This window comes from Aphidius gifuensis, linkage group LG2 (genome assembly GCF_014905175.1).
Source record: "Aphidius gifuensis isolate YNYX2018 linkage group LG2, ASM1490517v1, whole genome shotgun sequence".
Lineage (NCBI taxonomy): Eukaryota > Metazoa > Arthropoda > Insecta > Hymenoptera > Braconidae > Aphidius > Aphidius gifuensis.
Window position 1 is genome coordinate 15,592,439 of NC_057789.1, and position 23,340 is coordinate 15,615,778.

General features: G+C 30.2%; 1 protein-coding gene and 1 pseudogene across 4 annotated transcripts; one reads left to right on the forward strand and one right to left on the reverse strand.

Annotated features, from left to right (window-relative positions):
- The first annotated feature begins 4,395 nt into the window (after positions 1-4,395).
- Positions 4,396-5,548, forward strand: LOC122850425 (annotated as a pseudogene).
- Positions 5,549-16,725: 11,177 nt separating this feature from the next.
- LOC122849190 (zinc finger protein 878-like) lies at positions 16,726-20,197 on the reverse strand. Of its 4 annotated transcripts, none has more exons than XM_044147807.1 (4): positions 19,944-20,197; positions 19,566-19,852; positions 17,770-19,466; positions 16,726-17,706 (listed from the first exon to the last, which is right to left on the reverse strand). In XM_044147807.1, the coding sequence occupies exons 2-4, from the start codon at positions 19,776-19,778 to the stop codon at positions 17,688-17,690; spliced, it is 1,929 nt and encodes a 642-aa protein (XP_044003742.1). In that variant the 5' UTR covers positions 19,779-19,852; positions 19,944-20,197; the 3' UTR covers positions 16,726-17,687. The 4 variants fall into 4 exon arrangements, with proteins under 4 accessions (XP_044003742.1, XP_044003741.1, XP_044003738.1 ...); XM_044147806.1 differs by having other exon boundaries at positions 17,770-19,463; positions 19,557-19,852; XM_044147803.1 differs by having other exon boundaries at positions 19,557-19,852; positions 19,944-20,196.
- Positions 20,198-23,340: the final 3,143 nt, after the last annotated feature.

Below are 23,340 nucleotides of genomic sequence, written 5' to 3' on the forward strand. Positions count from 1 at the left end.
TTTGATGGGAGAAAATAAATTGCGTAAAATATTATTTAACGGAGAATAAAATTAAATCATAAAAGTAAAATCAGAAAAATCTGTTGATCGGTTCAATTGAATAAATTTGAAAACAGAAAGAGGCAACTTCACTGACAATGATGTATTGTTATTCGGCTGGCTTGATTGAATATATAATAATTTTAATATAGAAAGCTTAATTATTATTCATAATACATTCGACGGTATCGTTTCCGTCCCAACCCTACTAGCGGAACTTTATAATAACTGTATGTTAAGCACCTACATGAATCGGATTTTTGAGAATGTTTTTACCGGTTAATCATTTGTATTACTCTAAAATTTTATACAATTTAGGGCTTTTTTTTGCCACTGATGGCGCTTGTCAAATATTTTTTATATAGATTTCACATACAAAAACTTCACAAGCCTTGCCAGTGGAGGAAAAAGCCATAAATTGTAATGCTTCGGGTGCATTCCTTTAATAAAAAATTTTTTTTCGTTTTGCAATTTCGCCCTGTAATACCGGCCAAAATTTTATAGGAAAAAGCTGTTTCTTGTAGTGGCAGTACTGGCACATGACATTATTTTTTTTGGCTTCCAATTATTAGATGGATAACTGTTCAATGTTTATATCAAACTGAAATAGATAGAAAATTGACTCGTTGTGATTGTTTGTTATTGTCACATAGCTCGTACCACACATTATCGTAAACTGTAAAGCCTGGAATATTGCATAGAGAAATTTATCACTTTTGTCGTTGTTTCTGTTTCTAGTTTTTAGTCGGTATTACAGGGCGAAATTGCAAAACGAAAAAAAATTTTTTATTAAAGGAATGCACCCCCTGCCCTCGTATTCACAGGGCAAAATAAAATTTACACTTTAGGGCTTTTTTTTCCGATGACAGCGCTTGAAAATTTTTTTCTCAAACCTCTATGTTGAATATAATTCATGACTAGAGAGCTCATTGTTTTTGTGTTACGTTGGAGTTCACATCGATTCCGTATTCAAAACTCACAAGGCATTGTAATTTAAGGCTTTTTTCTTCCACTTGCGGCGCTTGTAAAGCTTTTGTCATGGAGGTGAATAAGGAGTGTAAGCTTTTTACTGAATCCGATATTTCGGAGTAAATGAGGGCGCTGGGATCGGACTCGAACGACAGTATCACGTGTAATCTTTTATTTACTGCTTGTTTACTTTTTTTGTGATGTTTGTAATGCAAATACTGTTGATGTCAGTTTTGGTTTATTTTAATTGCAAATATAATTCATTAAATGAATTGAATGTAATTAGTTGATGAATTCATTGATTCTTTAGAACTTGTGTGTGAAGTCTATTATTTTCGTGTCTAATCTGTTTGTATAGAGTTAATTTTTGTTTTAGTTTAAACACAAGGTTAGAACTGTCAATTTGTTTTTAATCATAAAATTATTGATTGATAAATGATAAATAAATCATTTTTTTTTAATTTGTGTGTCAGAGTGATGTTTTTTGTTATGCTATATTGGTAAGGTTTGATAATATAATATAGGCATTTGATGAGGGTTCAATTAACATTATGAATAGTATAGTTACAGTATGTCTTAGCAACATTTGACAATTGTTTTTTAATTAATTAATTATGGAAAATGTGTCTTAAAGCATGTGGCCACTAGCATAGTTTTTCGACCAAGTTCTATGTCATAGCACTTGTGTCACTATATCTCACTAAAAATTAACTAGAAAATGGCCGCTGAGGACTATGTTGAAAAATGCTGCACGCAGCATTTTCAGCATAGAACCGCTAACTTCACACTAGTTTTTTTGGATACAACCAACATTAAAAAAATACAACAACAATGGTTAACGTTATTAATAAATTTGTTTGTTCATATTTACACATATATAGTACATATATGTGATGATTGACTGTCAAAATATCAAATTGTCACCAAATAAGAAAGGTTATATTTTTATTTATTTTTTATGTGTTTCTAAGCAAGTTGGTACAGCTGAAACAATTTTAAAAACCGATTAAAACGCCGCCCTATAGCCGTTATATGTGAACTTTTTCTTCCATAATGCTATGGCATAGAACTTGGTCGAAAAACTATGCTAGTGGCCACAAGCCTTTAAGGAAGGATGTAACTAATTAAATTAATTTCTAGTCTCCATTAATTCCTCAGCAATATTTCCTAGGATAAATTAAAACAATTGTGGCCAATGGCTGAGAAATTAATTTAGACTACTAATTTATTTATTCGGTTACATCCTTTCCTTAGCAACATTTGCCAATAGCTTTTTTATTAACTAATTGATTATGGCAAAAATAGCTAAGAAAAGGATGTGACCAAATAAATCGATTCATAATCTAAATTAACTCCGCAGCATTTTGACACAATAATTTTTTCTATAATCAATTAAAATTATTGTGTCAAATGGCTGTGGAGTCGATTTAGATTGTAAATTTATTTATTCGGTTAGATTCTTTTCTTAGCAACATTTGCCATAAATAATCAATAAAAAAACTATTGGCAAATGTATCTAAGGAATGAATGTAACTAAATAAAATAATTGATAGTCTTAATTAATTCTTCAGCCATTGGCGACAATTATTTCAATTTATTATAGACAATTTCGCTGTGGAATTAATTTAGACTAGGAATTAATTTATCTAAAAGGAACTTTTGTACAATATTTAATTGATTTATCTATCTATTCAACTGTTGAAAGGGGTGTAATTGAAAGCACGTTAAAATTAAAATTTTTGTTTCAACTTAAAAAATTTATAAAAAGATTTGCAAGAAATGACATCCCTTGAACAATTTGAGTAATAACATGACCTTTAATTTTATTGAAAAATAAAAAAAAATAAGATGTTATTAAATATTTCAATTAATGAATTCATATTAATAATTAAACTACACCTGAACGGTCCAAGAAAGTATTTTAAACATAATTGTACAGGCTAGAGTGAATAAGAATATTATGTTATGTCTTCATTTTTCATCCAGGGCTGATGTCAGCGATGCAGTTGGTAGTTTTTCGAACTGACTTACTCCGCAGTCCAATTCACAGGGCAAATTTTTTACAATTTAGGGCTTTTTTTTGCCGCTAATGGCGCTTGTAAAAATTTTTTTTTTTATACATTTTACATACAATAGCTTCACAAGCGCCGTGAGTGGTGAAAAAAAGCCCTAAATTGTAATGCCCTGTGAATTAGACTGCCGAAATTTAGGCTTCAGCGACAGCCTATGGGTGCATTCCTTTAATAAAAATTTTTTTTTCGCTCTGCAATTTCGCCCTGTAATACCGACCAAAATTTTATAGGAAAAAACTGTTTTTTGTAGTGGCAGTACTAGCACATGACATTATTTTTTTTGGCTTTCAATTATTGGAAAAATTATCTAAATGACTGTTCAATATTTATGTCAAACTGAAATAAAAAAAGAATTAATTGTTGTAATTGCTTTTTATTGTCACATAGCTCGTACCACACATTATCGTAAACTGTAAAGTCTGGGATATTACATAGAGAATTTTATCACTTTTGTCATTGTTTCTGTTTCTAGTTTTTAGTCGGTATTACAGGGCGAAATTGCAAAACGAAAAAAAATTTTTTATTAAAGGAATGCACCCTATGCTTTAACACAGTCAAAAGGTAAAGCTTACACTCCTCATTCACCTCCATGGCTTTTGTATATGAAATCTATATAAAAAAAATTTGACAATCGCCATCAGTGGCAAAAAAAAGCCCTAAATTGTGTAAAATTGCAATATGTATAAGAACTCAAGTATATTGATCATTTTCTTAAATAGTATATATATACATCAATGTGAACCCCAGCTCGGTAGTCCAATTCAGGGCCGGTTTTTTCGTCCAACATTACAGTTAACTGAGCATTTAAAAAATTTGACTGCTAGTTAGCTAATGGAGACTTTAAATTACCGACTGTATTTTAGTAAAGTTTTGATATTTGGGTACTAGATGTCTTTAGTGTTGAATATAAATATTTATCATAAATATTAACCAAAAAAAAAAATTTATATAACCAAAAAAATATAATAAAAAATATGTATACAGAAAATTCTGGAAAACAGACAGCATTATTAAACAATTATTCTTAACATTTAATAAGTGTGTATTCATATTTTAATTTTAAAGTGTATTTTATAATTATAGGTATTTATATTTAAATAATATTTTCAGTTTGTCGGCGTCGTGTGATGTTGAAAAATATATTAAAAAAATAAAAAATCCAAGCTATCGTTCCCAAAGTTTGCATGGTTGGATTGAGACCAGCTGGATTTTATGCAGCTCAACAATTATTAAAAGTAATAAATCAAAAAAATAATATATAAAATGATTGTTAATTAATAGAAAAAAAGAATTTGGTTCATATAGTCACCGAGTAATGTTAATGTTGATATGTATTGATATTTATAAACGACTTCCTGTTCCATATAGATTTCTTCGTTTTGGTGTTGCTCCAGATCATCCAGATTTTAAAAATGTCATAAATACATTTTAAAAAAATGCTGTTAATTCACGTGTTAAATTTTTTTGCAATGCTGATATTGGAAAAGATGTTACTGTTAAACAACTTCAAGAAAATTATCATGCTGTATTATTGGTAAAAATAAATTGATATATATTTTATTAAAAGATTAAGATGATTAATTTAAATTTTTTTTTATTTTATTAATGTAGACATATGGAGCTGAAGAAAATTGATCACTTGGTATACCTGTTGAAAATTTATCGAATGTTTTATCAAGACGTCAATTTGTTGGATGGTACAATGGGCTTCCATGTGATAAAAATTTAAAAATGAATTTTAATGTTGGAGAAGCTGTTGTTGTTGGTCAAGGAAATGTTGCTATTGATGTTGCCATAATGCTATTAGCTGTAATTGAGGAACTTGCAGTAAGTAAAAAAAGGTGTAAAGCAAATGTCATAAATTTTATTTGATAATATTTAATTTTATTTAATATTAATTATTAATTTTAGAAAACAAATATAACTGCTCATCCATTGGAACAGTTATCTAAAACTAAAATTAAAAAAGTATGGATGATTGGTAGAAGAGGACCACTTCAAGCAGTATTTACGATTGCTGAATTACGTGAAATGACAAAATTAAAAAATTGCAAAAACTTCTTGGCAAATAAATAATTTTAACGGAATTTTAGAAATGATTCCAAATCATACAAGACCAAGAAAACATCTTACTGAATTAATGATCAAAAATTTAAATGATTCAATCAATAATCATTATAATTTAAGCAAAGAATTTGCCCCAATATTTTCTCGTGGACCCAAAAAAATCATTGGTAATAAATTTGTTGAAAAAATATGTTTGTCTGTTAATGTACTTGAAGGTACTGATTACAAAAACCATCCAGCTAATGAAGATAGACTTGATATGAATGAATATGGTAGACGGAACAGACATTCATCTGGTAACTCATTGGAGAAAAAATTTGCAACAACTTACCAAGTACCATTAACAACATATGGATAATCAAAGCGAACAGATAATTATTACATAATAATTATTAAGTTAAAAAAGTAAAAATAATTAATTAATAATCATTATGTTTGTAATGTCATTTATTTATTATATGAGCATTGCAAAATAAATAAACAAAAAGCTAATTAATGAAGTTTAAAATAATAAATTTAATAAAAATAACAATCATAAATTTAATAATAGTAATAATAATAATAATAATAATAATAATAATAATAATAATAATAATAATATAATGATTAAATTGAAAGCAACACTCCAACAGTCAACAACATCCAGCAACTGTCAACAATAACAAGAAACATAACCTACAACTTGATTTTATTTTTAATCCATAAAATTAATATGTATTGAATTTATTGATATCTATAAAATTTTTCATAATAATAATTTTACGGAGGTGGGATAGGCGCGAAGCGCCCCACCTAGTATTGCTTTCTGTACACTTTTTAAGAATCCCGCTCATAGTTTCCTTAATAATTGAGATAGACTGTTGATAGGTGTGTTCGTTCACTATTCACACCGAGCGTATGCACGGAGCGTATGCAAGGAAGCGCTAGAGTTTTGCGGTCATTTGAAGAAACTTTAGTAACTAAAATTTACTAAAACATTCGTTATTTTCAGTCATTGTGTTAATTTTGTTAATTTAATAATTTTTTCTCAGACGCAAGAACAAATTACCAATTAATAATAATGAAAGAGAGCGAAAGAACTGGAAAAAACGAATAGCAATAAATAAATAGTAAATTTTAGTTGCTAAAGTTTCTTCAAATGACCGCAAAACGCTAGCGCTTCCTTGCATACGCTCCGTGCATACGCTCGGTGTGAAAAGTGAACGAACACACCTGATATTAGGCTGAAATGAAAGATTTTAGTAAAAGCCACAGCCTCTGATGAAAGTAAAATTTTTAAAATGAATAATGAAACTATAAATGACAAAAGAAAATTTGCCAAAAATATTCGAAGCGAAATATTAAGAAAACTAAGCAAAAATCATGGATGCGAAAATTTGACAGAATAAAGTACGAAACGAAATTGACATTATTAAAGGTCTATTTTATTTTTATTTGTTAAATTCGTTTATTTATTTAAAAAAAACCAATATCTGTTTTTTATATACCTTACACAACTTTTTCAAAAATCATGTTACTTGTTTTTTCTTAGTTTTAATGGATTATTCGTGCCGAAATCTACAACCAAGGCTATACTCGAAATTTTTTCAACAATTAGTTTACTTAGAATCAGCAATTGTTTATAAAAAAAAACCGAATAAGTGCTTTATACAATGAAATAAACCACAAAAGAGTTATTTCTTGACCATTTTTATCTATGTAACTTGTAGAAAATGTTTCAATGAATTTTTTGACGGTAGTACGAGCTCTTTTTATTGATTAGTTAATTAATTAACAAAGATTTAAACAATTGCGATAGTGGTTATTTGATAATTTTTTTAATAGTTGTCGAAATTCAGCGTCAGGTAGCAGCACGGAATTTTAGTGATTTTTCTATAATTCCCTTGTCTTCCCCATACAAATTACAAAAGCGTATTAGTGTAAAAACTGAATGATAGATGGCGGTGTTTTTATTGACAATAAAAGCATTATCTTTTTTATCATAAATAATTGTAGGGTTAAGAATTTAATTATTTAATTTATTTAATTGTTATACATATTGCATATTGTTGCATATATAATAATTGTGAATAATATTGGACCAAAAATGATGTAACCAAACGCGCCATCCCACCGAAGTTTTGGAAATTTTCAATTTCCAATTGATAAAAGACCAAAGGTCGTCCGTTAATGCATTTTTTTTTTGTGTTAAAAATAGAAGAGTTAAAAAATTTTTTCATACGAATGAATTTTTTACATTTACATTTTATAAATATTTATAAAATTTTTTTTTATGTTTATAATTTCACATATGTCATAACCAGAGCCGGGAAGTTCGTCTGTTATTTCAGCTTGCCGTAAATACCATGGCAACATGGTGAAATATAGTTTAAAAGAAAGACGATCTCAACCTCGTACATGGAAAAAATGGCCTCAAAAAAAGGCCTTATTTTTTTTGGCCTCTTAAAAATGGCTCTTTAAAATGGCCTTATATTTTTGGCCTCTTAAAAATGGCCTTAAAAATGGCCTTATTTTTTTTTTTTTAGTTTCTTAAAAATGGCTTTAAAAAATGGCCTTATGTTTTTGGCCTCTTTTGGCCATTTTTTGAGGCCATTTTTAAGAGGCCAAAAAAAAAGGCCATTTTTTGAGGCCATTTTTTGAGGCCTTTTTTTCCATGTACGAGGTTCAGATCGTCTTTTTTTTTAATCTATATTTCACCATGTTGCCATGGTATTTACGGCAAGCTGAAATAACAGACGAACTTCCCGGCTCTGGTCATAACAATAACAACTTAATATTTTATTTATATAATATATATATATGTTGATTTTTTTTATTATTGAAGAACCTCTACAGCCTGACATCTAGAGTTGAATTTCAACATAAGTTTCCCCGACTGGTAAAAGGTAAATGCTTAGTTAGTTAATGCTCAGTTAGAGTTTTTAATGATCAGTTAAGGAGGTTATGCACAAATTCATTGCGGGTGTTGCGGGGCGCTTCTGACGTCACAAACAAAACTAAAATCTGGCTACACTGTGAAAAAATAAAGTGAAAAGCGCCTGCGCCCCGTATACAATATATGGGATGTGGGTATGTGTGTGTGTTTGAACATGCCATACGTTGCCACATCTAATTTTTGTAAAGTTTATAATTAATTTCTCATTAATTGACCGATCAATATATGAAAATTTTTCGCGCAATTGATAAAACTCGGTTTCTAGTATATGTGTGATTTTTTTCAAGACTTTTTCATCATTTTTTCTATCCGAAAAAAATGGTTGAAATCTCCATAAGAGCCAATGTTAAATATTATTATCAATAATTAATTACAAAAAATTTAACCGATCAACATAAGAAAATAATTATACCGTTGTATTCAGAATGAAAAGATCTACACGTGTACAAAATTTCAGAACATTCTCATTATATTTAAAAAAAAAAGAGTAATTTCTGCATAACCTCCTTAACTGTAATGTTGGACGAAAAAACCGGACCTTACAGGGCAAATTTTTTACAATTTAGGGCTTTTTTTTGCCGTTGATGGCACTAGTAAAATTTTTTTTATATAGATTTCATATACAAGACTTTACAAGCGCCGCCAGTGGAGGAAAAAAGCTCTAAAATGTAATGCCCTGTGAATTGGACTGCAGCATAAAAATGAGCTCTCTTTTCATAGAGTACCTTTCATACAGAACTCTGACAAAAAGTATTTGAAGCGCCGCCATCAGAAGAAAAAAGCCCTAATGAGAACATCCTCTGAATACGGCACCCGTATTCACAGAGCATTACGATTTCGGGCTTTTTTCCTCCACTGGCAACTCTTGTGAAGCTTTCGTATGTGAAATCTATTTAAAAAAAATTTGACAAGCGCCATCAGTGGCAAAAAAAAGCCCTAAATTGTAAAAAGTTTGCACTGTGAATTGGACTGCGGGTGGCAGTGTTGGGTAGGTATGAAACCCATTGTAATTTACAATGTAATTTACATGTAATTTACACCTTGTTTTGTACATGGTAAATTACACGACTTGCGCGCCTCGCCGTGGAGAGTCTGGAACTATGTATTTCGTAGCCATTTTGCAAACATATGTTTTATGTTTTCATTACTCTCGATGTTTATTGTTATTTGTTGTTATTCTTATTATTATTATATTCTCTAATTAGCATAAATTTGTTCTTTGGTTATTTTGAAAAAAATTTTAAACAATGTCAGGTGTTAAAATTATAAACAATTTTAATATAAAAATTATAAATTATTAATTTTATTCGATCTTATTATTATTTTATTTAATTCAATGTTACATGTGACTGTTAAAAATCGAAAGACTACTTGAGATGTATTTTATAGTTGTTTAAATAAAAATAATACTAAACGTCGTTAAATTCAAATATATAAATATTTTAAATAGCTGAATAAAAATTTGGCTTAAGTATAAAACCCCAAAAAAAACTCTGTGCTTATCAGATAATTAATATTTCAATAATTTACTAAAGATAATATGAAGATATTATAACTTTTTCTACAGAACACCAAATAAATATATAATATGTAATTAATAAATATCTGATACAAAAAAATTATTATTTTTTTCTCGTGTAATACTAATATAAAATTCTTGGTTAAGGTTGTTTTTAAATCGCATAACCGGGCGACGTTTTGGGTTCACAAGGGTACTTACAAACGTATGTTAAATAAAAAAATTATAGTGCCCCCGCATGCCTAAAATCTTTTCACTTAACTGATGCGTCATAGTAGTGTGAGTGTTGCCGGCTTATATTTACAGACACTAATGCTACTCCAGCAATAAACATGCAGGGGGAAGTTCCAAAACCGTACATTTCTTGTAAGAGAAAGATAGAAGAAGAGATGGAAGATTGAGCCAGAAGAGATAGAGAGAAGGATAGAGCTAGAAGAATAAAACCGAACGGCGGTATTGGAACGTACCCCAAATTTTCAATGTAATTCAGCCGGCTGAAACCCGTAAATTAAAAAAGTAATTAGCCAATATCTTTTAAACGGCACTGAGGAAATAGATAATTTTTTTTTCATTGATTTCGTATTTGTAAAGTGTACAAATCTGTAGAAAAAAATCAAAATTTAAATTAAGAGTTTTAAAAGTACAAGCGCAAACGTACCTATACTCCCTATGCTTGCGTGTTAAAGTTGTCAACTTTGACACTAATTATCTGGATTTTGACGCAGAGGAAAGTTACGAAAAAATTCCACCAAATAGATAATTATTTCATTTAAACATTAAAAAAAATAAAACGAAAATTAAATTACGGGAATTTCATTTGAAAACAACCTTAATGCAAAGTCGTATAAAATTTTTTAATTATAAGACTAGCCGAAAATGTATTATAAGTCATTTTCAAGTTAATTAAAAAAACGATAAATTTATTCACATTCAGTTAAATGATCGTAGTTATTAAAAAAATTAATATGCAAAAATCATGCTTATTTTTAAACTAACTTTGCTTTTTTTGGCACACATGTTACTAAATTTTTTTGTTAATGCTATTGATTATAATATTATAATGAACTGTATTATATAAACTCATCTAATAATCATGATCGTTTGTTCATTTATTTATTATTGTATTTATTCTCAAAAAAAGCTAGATGACATTGACATATGTTTTTTTTTGTTTACAACAACAGGTTAGTTGGCGTCAGGTAGGGCTAGGTATGGGTTCCTTCCATTATTTACGTTTTTTACGTGAATTACAAGTTATATGCATGTAATGTAAATAACTCGGCAGTCCAATTCACAGGGCATTACAATTTAGGGCGTGTTTCCTCCACTGGCAGCGCTTGTGAAGCTTTTGTATGTATAATCTATATAAAAAAAATTTTTACAAGCGCTATCAGCGGCAAAAAAAAGCCCTAAATTGTAAAAAATTTGCCCTGTGAATCGGACTGCATATATGTAATACTCCTATATTGATAACAAGGCTCGATTCTTTCTCCATGGGCAACGGTGCAGACTCTATCGTCTTCCTCGTCGTGTGCCTACCAAAATGACGCGCGCATGTGACACTCGGAGAACGTCGAAAGCTCACTCACACTATTATATCTAATTGTTAAATTTATTTGTATTGGTGCAAACAAAAATTTTTACATCAAATGTAGTAGTGTGAGCAAGAAGACTAGAAATACAGGAGGACGAACTTGCCTCAAAAAACCGTATCGCTATACGGTCGCCGCATAATTGAGGGGCGCTAGTAGTAACACGGTAACGTGCGCGACTTGTATCGCTTTTTTTTTACAATGCGCACAATACAAACATACTCTGACAAACACTAATAGAGCATTATACACATGTTAGAGTTTGTTAGAGTATGTTTGTATTGTGCGTATTAAAAAAGCGATAAAGTACACGTTACCGCCCTCTAGCGCCCCGACTTCCGCCATATTACGGCTTTATATACAGGCGAGATAGGGAGTAAGGGAGCGTTCCGTGGCTATCCAGTCCGTACGAACTTCAAAATGGCGGAGTTTGGAAATATTTTGATCCTTTGTTGTGGTAGATCTGATTTTTTTTCATTTGAAAATATCTGATCAAATTTGACGTTAGCCAATTTATTCGACAGATTTAAAATAATTAAATAGAAACTCTGTCAACTTAAACCTGAAAAAAATACTAATACTTAATATTTTAAGTTATTATAAATCTCTGGCCTTCTCTTTGGCTATAGTGATGTATCATAGTAACTTTTAACATTATTAGAATTTTCATTTTTTTCGTCGCCATTTTGAAGTTCGTACGGACTGGATAGCCACGGAACGCACCCTAAGTCCTCCTGTATTTCTAGTCTTCTTGAGTGTGAGTGAGCATCCGACGTTCTTCGAATGTCACATGCGCGCGTCGTTTTGGTAGGCACACGACAAGGAAGACGATAGTGTCTGCACCGTAGCCAGCGTTGCCAACCATACCATAATTATGGTATGTTTATCATATTTTGATCTTCCATACCATATACCATAACGACTTTACCATCTACCATAATTTAGTTTTTTCACCAAAAAATCAGAAATTTTTTTTTTTAATTACAAACAGTAACATTTTTTTTTCATATTGGTAGACATACTTCCTCCTTGCTACCAATCAAGAAGACTAGAGAGATCTCTTGATTGGTCCCCAATACTTGCACACACTTACACAGGAAGTTGATGAAAAATGTTGTAATGTGTGATACTTTTTGGGTATATGTAATGGGCTTAAAAAATGATGGTGATGAATATTTGTATAAAAATTTATCTGAGTGTGTGTTAAATATTTTAGCACTCCTACACTCAAATGCTGATAGTGAGAGAACTTTCAGTAAAATTAACTTGGCTAAAACAAAAATAAGAAATAAATTAGCTGTACCAACAATGCGTGGAATATTATTAGCTAGTCAACATGTTCTTTCCAATGGAAATTGCATTAAATTTAAGCTATCCAAAAAAATGCTTCCACGTATGACTACAAGTACTTTGTATGATAAACCAAATATTAAAGAAAAAGGAAATTATATTGATGATGATGATGATGATGAGTTAATGGGAGTTTTGTTTGATACAAACTAAAAATTTTAATAAAAAAAAAAATTAAACAATATATATTTTTTTTAAATAAAAATATATTTTACATTAAAGAGTACTATAAATTCGTATGATAAAAATTAAAAAAAATTAATATGAAAAATGTCATTATTAATAAATAATTATATTAATAAAAATAAGTAAATATGACTAAATAAATAAATAATGATAAAAAAAAAATTAACTGCATGGTTTCATTTAATTTATTTCAATAAAAAATTTAAAATTTCCATCGATACCATAATGGTGTCCATTTTACCATATTTTCCCCTACTTCATACCATATTGCTGTTTTCAGAGATGGCAACGCTGACCGTAGCCCATGCAGGAAATCCACTTATTGTAGAGATAGGACGTTAGCAATATAGGAGTATTACATATATGCATGGAGGTCTACATAAAACTCCATGCATATTGGGAAACGCACTGTGGGCGTGGCCAATCGCTGTAAGCAGTCGGCAAAAAAAGAAACTAAATACACACACCCGAGTATATCCCATTAACATTGAATTTTATTGTTTATTAAAAAAATGTTATTAACTATTGAGTATATACTTTCATGGGCACGAAAAACGAATTCCTCACGAAATTCCCTTGAAGAAAATCGTATTATATATGCGGAACATATTACAAGTATTGGTGTAAAAATTGATTCAAGTGATGAGTATCATGCAGTATCATGTGTTTGCCACTTGATATATTATCAAAATGTGATTTTACTTTGACAGGTTGTTGTTTGTCTAACCTCAAAAATGCATAGAAACTCAGATCTCTATTTCTCCTGGAATTACTGTTGCACCCAGAAACGTAAAGTCTTGTTTTTTATTTTTTTTAATCAATTTTGCGGAAAATTTTGTACCAGACCTTTTAAACAATTTGTAAAAATATTATTCGTTTATTAATTTAGCACATATACTGTGTATACCACATATGAATGGGTGTATGAAATAGTTTCCAGAAATTTACCACCAGACGTCGTGGTGAATTGTGCGTTTCCCAATATGATCGGACTGGATCGGACTGCGGAAATCGCCCATTTACCCAACACTGACGTGTGCGGTCCCCCAAAAATGGGCGTAGTTTATCATAGTGAATGTAATATTTTTGTAGTGTCAGCACTGTTATGTATAAGCAAAAAGTAACAAAACGTAAACCAACGTAAACACGGAATTTATAATTATATTGAAAGAAAAAAACATAATTTAGTCTAAAAAAAATAGTCAATTATAATGATAGGTGAATACTGTTATTATCTCAATTATTTAATCAGTAAATTGTATTTTTTTTCAGAGTTAGTGGTGATAATAGTAACTTTTTCGTTGCAATCGCGGCTAAGGAAAAGATGTAGCCAAAGGAAAAATTCGACTGGTAATAGTATATTTCGTTACAAGTGCCCACTCAGAGAGTGTGCTCTCAACGAATTTGGAGGGGCAAGCACGAGCCTTGGCGAGTGTTTCCCCTCCAAATGAGTTGTGAGCGGGCTCTCTGATTGGGCACATGTAACAAACTATATTTTATGTTACTAAGGACAGTGGTAATAATGTGTGAATTTCCAAAAAGCGCACTACCCCTCTTACGCTTTGGAAATTCACACATTATTCCCACTGCCCTTGTAACATAAAATAATGTAGATATTGTGTATTTTGCTATAACTAAGACTAAGTAAAAGATCTAGGAGCTAAGTAAAATACCTAGCGGCTAAGGAAAAGATGTAGATAAGAAAAAAAGGCTTATACCCACTCTAGTCTGTAATGGAGAAGATGGCGAGAGAGCGTGTCAAGTACATGGTGGTCTACATGTTCTTGATCTCCATGGTCAAGTATCTGGAAATCCTGAACATCATCAATTACAGCGAGAAAACATCATTCATAACTACAAAATAACACCAGTCATTACCACGAAAAAACAGGATCGGGGTGCGAATAGTCGAATTCATAACTGAATCATAAAAGCGTCGATAGCTATTCAATGTATAAATTGATTTAATTTTAATGTACCTAATGTGATTCAATATGGGTATTTGAAAAGGCAAAACACAACAAATAAAATTCAAATATTACTTTTATTTCCATTAATTGATGGTAATGTTGTCAATTACAACTGCGTACATAATTAAGAAATAATTTCTTGTTGTTATTGAATACCCAAAATAAAATATGTACAATTGAAAATTTTTAAGTGAATGTAGTTGAAACTAGTAGATTTTTTTTTCCTGTGTTACTGTTCAAATATATTCAACAATTATGCAAGTTTTACAGGCTTTTTGCCTCTTTTTTGCTTTGTGTCACTTCATTTATATAGCAAGTAGCAACACACATCATTAATAATAATAATCAAATGCCATGTTCAAAAGAAGCCCAAAGGATAAATTTTGCATTGAAATTTTCGCTTTACAATCCTTATAGTTTTTCCCCTGATAGAGAGAACACATGCAACAATCGACCAATCATTATTCAGCATTGTTAAGCATAATCCAATTTTACAAACCAATGAGAAAATTCTTGATGAGTGGCCGATGCTTAATAATGATTGATCGGCAGGGTTGCCAGACAGTCTAAAAGAGAAGTCTGGAGGGGGCTGAGCAAAATCTGAGTTATCATCAGATGAGATAAAACAATCATTATCAATCTAGCAAATATCAAAAAATTGCAATGATTAATATATCCTATGATGACATGTAAATGATTATGACTAGAATTAATAATGAGTAGATATGATTATATGTAAGTAGACATGATAGAGGCATGTAGCAGTATGAAAAAATTATGTATATATATTGAAATATAGAAAAAATTAAAAACCCTAGCATTTTATTAAATTTTTTAGAGCGTAAAACACGGAATATACCTATTAGCAATTAATATATTTTTTTTTACATATTAATAAATATCTTTAAAAAATTAATAGGAGAAAATTTTGCACTAATAGGCATGGTAGAAATATATATTTTTACCATTTATCATTTATTAATATGTAAAAAAAAATATATTAATTTTTTTTTTTAACATTAATATTAATATTGCTACTTAATATTGAATATAGGTATTTCTCCCACTTTTTTTTTTTCTCATACTTGACGCGAGGCACTACCGTGCCTCTTGATATAGTCCACATAATAAAGTAGATAAGGTTAATAAAGAAGAATCATACATATATTATAGCTATCCTAGATTAAAAATTTAAATGAATATATTGGTTGTAATCAGTTAGCCGACAATTGACGGGCCGACATAAAACTAATGATTGTAATCGATTGTAATCGATTTGTACTTCAATGTAATGTATTTGTAATTATTTGTAACCCCCCTCATTAATTGTAATTAATTAATTAAAATTCTATGTTGCACTTAGCCGACAAATTATAAGGAACAGCTGTAAAAATTAATTTATGATTGTATTTTATAGGAAATCATTTGAACATTCCAAATATATATTTGTAATGTTTGTCCGAGGTCAACTTTTTTTTTTAATTAATTAAATAAACATTCAATATTAATTGCCTAATAAAAGTTGTACGGCGCATGCGCGTAGATTTTTTTTTTCTATATAGTGTATCAATTGAGATGACAGCTGTAAAAGATGACGGCGGATGTTTATTTACAATAAAAAATTTTCAACAACAAACAGCAATTTACTAAAACAATTTAAACATTATATTGTTAGAGTAAATTTTAAGCTGTTTGTTGTTTTTTTTGTTGAAAATTTTTATTGTAAATAAACATCCGCCGCCATCTTTTACAGCTGTCATCTCAATTGATACACTATATAGAAAAAAAAACCTACGCGCATGCGCCGTACAACTTTAATTAGGCAATTAATATTAAATGTTTATTTAATTAATTAAAAAAAAAGTTGACCTCGGACAAACATTACAAATATTTATTTGGAATGTACAAATGATTTCCTATAAAATACAATCATAAATTAATTTTTACAGCTGTTCCTTATAATTTGTCGGCTAAGTGCAACATAGAATTTTAATTAATTAATTACAATTAATGAGGGGGGTTACAAATACATTACATTGAAGTACAAATCGATTACAATCGATTACAATCATTAGTTTTATGTCGGCCCGTCAATTGTCGGCTAACTGATTACAACCGAATATATTATATATTATAAAATTTCAATTCAAAATCAACCTTTGAAATTTTTAGATACCATATGAATAATAAAATATGGTTTTCGACAAAAAATTTCTGCTCATTTAATATCCCGCCACAAACATGGAAACCATAATAATATGATTGTGATTGGTCCAAATTAATTTGTAGGTAATTTTTAGTTGTTATCTTTTATCGGTATCTGTAAAAGTTTAGCGAAAGATTAAAATATAAATGAATAAAATGAAAAATCTGAAAAATCTAAAAAATCTGGAAAAAAATGATACAGAATCTGGATTCTGGACAGCCACTAAAATGTCTGGAAGAATCCAGACAATTCTGGACGTCTGGCAACCCTGTTGATCGGTTGTGGAGTGTTCGCCTTCTATCGGGACCGAAATTATAAGGATTTTATAGTAAAAATTTTCATGCAAAATCTATCCTCAGAGGACTCTGAATGTTTCCGTCAAAAGACCTCACATCTAGGAAGGAAATCATCCATCGCCGAGTTTTGCCGGTAAAATCTAGGTTATTCTATACGAAAAAATACCATTATTATTTAAATTTTTACGTAAAGAAAAATACCGACTTTACCAGTAAAACAGGACAACTTTCGTTTCACTTTATACCCATTCAAGAGCGTTTCCCTTGTGAACGCCCTCACTAGTGAATTTTTTCGCTCATCGAGGGATTCTTAAGGCAAATACTTCAGTTGAAAAGTAACTAGACCATTTTTTGAACAGGCCTCCGTCAGATAGTACTTAAAAATAGTTACAGTATGAAGGTATTGCGTTTATTAATTTTTTCTTTCATCAAAAAAAATCTTTTTCGTTAATCAATCAACAATTCGACAAAATAGAAATTCCTCAGTTACATGAAGAAGTATTGCCTTAAATTGTAAAAGAAGTTCATTTAGAAAATATTATATGTAAAAAAATTTTCAAATACTCACAAAGTATCAGAAGTTCTAACCGCTTCTAATGGATCTCTGTCATTATTTTCTTCTTGAGCAGAAACAACTGAATATTCCAAGTTTTGTCCTCCTTCATGTGGTAAAATACTTTCCGGATTATCCTCAGGTGAAACGATATCAACAACGTTATTTGGCTCAATCTCGAGCTTCAATTCCTGGACAAGATCTTGTATAGTTCTTGCATTGTCATTTTTATCATTTTCATTAATATTTGCGATATTTTTGCTAGAAGCAGATCGACTGGCTGGTCTCTCAGTTCTGCCTCTATTATGAGTCTGCATGTGTCTTTTCATATCACTTCTCACTCTAAATGGTTTACCACAAACAGTACAAGGATGTGGCTTTTCACCAGTATGTATCCTCCTATGATTTTGTAAATAGCTACTTGCTCGAAACGTTTTATTACAATATTCACAACGATAATTTTTTTCACCAGTATGAATTCTACGATGAACAATTAGTGAATATTTCCTGGCAAAATCTTTGCCACAATATTCACATTGAAATTGACGTTGCTCAGAATGGATACTCATTGAATGGTATTTTAAATCTCCCCATTGGCGAAAATGTCGGCCACAATCTTCACATTTGTATGGCTTATCACCACTATGAAGTCGCTTATGTACTTTTAAAGCACTTGCTGCAAAAAAACTTTTGCCACATACTTCGCATTGATGTGGCCTTTCACCTGTATGTGATCTCAAGTGATAAATCAAACTGTTTTTATGATGAAACGATCTATCACACTGTGGACAGGTCATATCATCTTTAGTTTTTTTCTGCTTAGCCGTTTTTTTTTTTTTTGTTATCTCTCCAGCAACAAGTGCGTCAGATTGTAAATTTTGCTCATTGATTGTCGACCGTTCTAATTGTTCTTGATTAACCGATTGTACTACATCGGTTATTGACCATAATGTGGATGAAGTATCAACACCATTCAGTGATGATGGTTCTGCTTCATCATCGATGTGTGCTCCAGTTTCTTCAACAACACCTCGTATTCCCTCCATCAAATCTTCTGGTTCACTGAATTCTTCTTCCACTTCATTATTTTCCATAGTTTGAATGTTTTGTAATGGGGAAATTATCATATTAGAGTTTGTTATTTGTACAACTTTCGTTTCTTGTTTAACTGGTTCATAATGAGATTTCAAATGTTCGAAAAATTTTAATTGGCCACCAAATTCAGTTTCGCATATTTCACATTTGAACAATTGAACTATAATCTCTTGATTAGCTTCGATTGATATGATTTCTTGGTCAACGACTTTTGCAGTATTTTTTTTATTAGTTGGATTTTTGTTATTATGTTGTTTGAGCTTTCTCGCAATTCGTTTTTTATGAGGTAGTGATCTTTTACGTCCGGAGCTTGGATTAGCATCCTCACTGCTATCAGCTGAAATATCAATATCATATTCACTTTTAACATTAATAAATTCTTGCTTGACATGGTGATTAATTCGTTTAAATGGTTGCATAGCTGCATGGACTGGCGGCGTTGTTTGCTGAGTGATTGGTACTGGAATTGATTGAATTTCATAAGTATTTACAGCGTCTAGTGTTGCAAGCTGAGAGACATCAGGCAAAGATGAATCAGCTTCAGGTTGAGTTTGCTGATGTTTATGTTGTGCTTGAAATTGAACTGTTACTAAGGCTGACGCTAATTTCCGGTCCTCCTTCGGACAAGAAAAAATAATTCATTAATTTTACTAACTTAATGTCATAGGATCGGTGAAAAAATATAAAACTTTTACCGAAATTTATACCTCTCTTACATCGTGATTAAGAAGATCATCAGCTGCGTAATACTGGGTTGCAGTATTGTATTCAGTACCAACTCCATTGATCATGTCAGTAACCATATTAATTGTCATATACGATTGATTTTCCAATGATTCACTGTCACTTACTTCAGTTCTCTGTATTGTGATGTATTGTGTACCTTCCATGCCTCTAAGGAGGACAGCTTGAGCTGCTTCATCATCCATCGTGATTTTAATACTTTTTCTCGTTCATTAGGTAGATTTTTTAATTCATTGTAATTAGAATCAATTACTTTTTACTAAAAAAACAAAACTTTTTATTTTGGTTTGAATTTACCGCCTTCTTAATCTGCCAAGATGACAGCATGACAAGATACCTAATTTATTTACCTTTCACGTTATTGGTACCTTTACAAATTTATACTAATGTATTGAAATAAGTTATAATATTAAAGTTAAAAAATTAAATTTGTTACAATGGAAATTAACATAAGTATATGAACATCTTGAATGATCCGAATTTTTTAATCTTTTTGTGCATTTTTATTAATGGGTAAACAAAAGGAAATATTGAAACACTGTATGTTGCTTAAAAATAGATAAGTGTGACAACAGTGCCTTTTGCCCAAGAAGACTAGAAAGAAGGAGAGTCAACTCCCTGTAGTGGGGGATAGGCCAAATGGGACAAAATATGTCCTGTACCTCGAGCTTCTCAAATTCGCCAATTTGGCGCTGATTGTTCTCAGCCAGGAATCGTCTGTGAGAATTTGCGATTTGCAAAAATTTTTGTTTAATAATAAAATTATAATCTTTTAATAATTATAGGCATATTAGATTTTTTTAAAATTATTTTATTAGAAAATTATCATTTTTTGGTTTTTTTTTCAAAACTAATACATTTAATCAGTTTCCCACGTATTTGGTATTTTTATAACTCGAATGTAATTTGTAATGAAACCATGTATTTGGTTTCCCATGTTTCCAATTATTTTTTTTGTCAAAATTTATTCAAAAAAAAAAAAAAAACTAATATGCCTAAAATTATTAAAATATTATAACTTTAATATTGAACAAAAATTTTTATTAATAAAATGCTTTTTTTCATATTAAATACAAAATATAAAAATATACTGTCGTACGTCTGTCGGAATTGTGTCGGAATTGTTTCGGATTTACAATTCTCACAGTCGTGTGTCGGAATTGTGTCGGAATTGTGTGAGAATTGCAAATTCTCATAGACGATTCCAATTATTTGTTTTGTCAAAATTTATTCAGAAAAAAAAATCTAATATGCCTAAAATTATTAAAATATTATAACTTTAATATTAAACAAAAATTTTTATTAATAAAATGCTCTTTTTTTATATTAAATACAAAATAAAAATATACTGTCGTACGTCTGTCGGATTTGTGTCGGAATTGTGTCGGATTTACAATTCTCACAGTCGTGTGTCGGAATTGTGTGAGAATTGTAAAATCCATGGTAGAAATACTACAGGTATGGCAGTGCGCAGCCTGGTTTGGCCGCTGTGAATCGACCAATCAAAAGGTCGCCTTCTCGCCACAAAAATGGAAGACTTTATGCGCGCGCGATACAAATTTGTTAAGAATATTTTTAAGTTTTTTTTAAATTTTTCAAAAGTTATCATATTTATTCAACTAGATTTGGTATATTTTATAATGATTCACATACATCAAAAATAAAAATTAATTAGTTATCTTAAATAAATAAATCCAAGTATAAGAAATACAACACAACCTCCATTGTTTGTGGCATAAAAAAAACAACAATAATGAAAATATTATAATTTATTTGTTAAACTGTCTTGGTTTTTTTATTTTTCTGATTTTTTATGCGTATATGTACACAAGATAGGTACGTATCACGTATGTATGCGTGGATAGTCACACACATTCACACATGTTTATCAATGTTTATATTTGGCATTGTCTGACGTTGAATTGAATTTAATTTGCTAATTATAGATACTTGATATTTGATTATAAATGCAATTTGTGTGATAATATTAGTACTCCTATATTCAAATAGACAAAGTTGAATTAATATACTATCATAATTATATTTTATTTGAAAGAAATAGAAAAAAAAACTTCGTTCAGGTTATTTTATTCAATAATATTTTATAAACATTAATATTCTTATTATTATTTTATTTTATATTAATTTATTGATCATTAATGATGATTACAGATGCAAAAAAAAATTTTATACATTTATTTTATGACTGCAATTCATATAACTTGACGCCGTAGCGATTTAAATTTGCGCGGCTCCGCCATATTGGGGATATCGACGATTTTACTTCGGATGACCAGCACCCGTATTCACAGGGCATTACAATTTAGGGCTTTTTTCATCCACCGGTGGCGCTTGCAGAGCTTTTATATGTAAAATCTATATAAAAAAAATTTTATAAGCGCCATCAGTGGCAAAAAAAAGCCCTAAATTGTATAAAATTTGCCCTGTGAATACGGGTGCTGTATATTGGGAATCATTCTAGGGACCTTGCTCGATGTGAATAGTGAACGAACACACCTAAGGTGTGTTCGTTCACTTTTCACACCGAGCGTATGCACGGAGCGTATGCAAGGAAGCACTAGCGTTTTGCGGTCATTTGAAGAAACTGTAGTAACTAAAATTTACTATTTATTTTTTGCTATTCGTTTTTTCCAGTTCTTTCGCTCTCTTTCATTATTATTAATTGGTAATTTGTTCTTGCGTCTGAGAAAAATATATTAAATTAACAAAATAAACACAATGACTGAAAATAACGAATTTTTAGTAAATTTTAGTTCTTAAAGTTTCTCCAAATGACCGCAAAACTCTAGCGCTTCCTTGCATATGCTCCGTGCATACCAGTGTTGGGTAGGTAAAATACCGTATCTTACATCATTGGTTTCATACATCGAGGTATCTTACATTGCGTTCCCAGCGCCTTCTACGAATAAAAGTGGAACCTTCGTGCTACAATTTTTTTTTATTCGATAAATACATGTAATTCATTTATAAAATAAATAAAAATTTCAAAAACAAGCAGTAGCTAAGGAAAAGATGTAGCTAAGGAATTAATGTTGCTTAAAAAAGAATTTCTTTGGCAACTGTAGCTCCATCTTTTCCTTAGCTACTATTTAGGGATTTAATTTAAATTAGTTATTTAAAACATTAATTATAATTTTTTGGCAACATTAATTTCTTAGCTACATCTTTCTTAGCTACTGCTTTTCCTTGGACATTGTAATTTATTTAATAAATAAAATCACATGCATTTTATTTTTTAAATAAATAAAAATCCCAAGGAAAAATAGTAGCTAAGGAAAAGTTGGAGCTAAGGAATTACAGTTGCCCAAGAAATTCTTTTATAAGCAACATTAATTCCTTAGCTACATCTTTCCCTTAGCTACTGCTTTTTCTTGGACATTTCCATCTTTTAAAAATAAAATGACATGTATATTATTTATTTAATAAATAGAAAATGTCCGAGGAAAAGCAGTAGCTAAGGAAAGGATGGAGCTAAGAAATTAATGTTGCCAAAAAATCATGTTTCAAGCAACATTAATTCCTTAAAACTGGTTTTCCTTGATATTATATATATTTATATAACAAATAAATTACATGTACCAATATATATCGAGCAATAAGAACTAATTGTCGAGTCGACAGTCAATAAGAATGTTCAAAAGGGCGTCAGAGGTATCTTACAGTTTCTTACAGTATCTTACAGTATCTTACTGTAAGTGTATGAAACCTCAAAAATCGACCATTTAC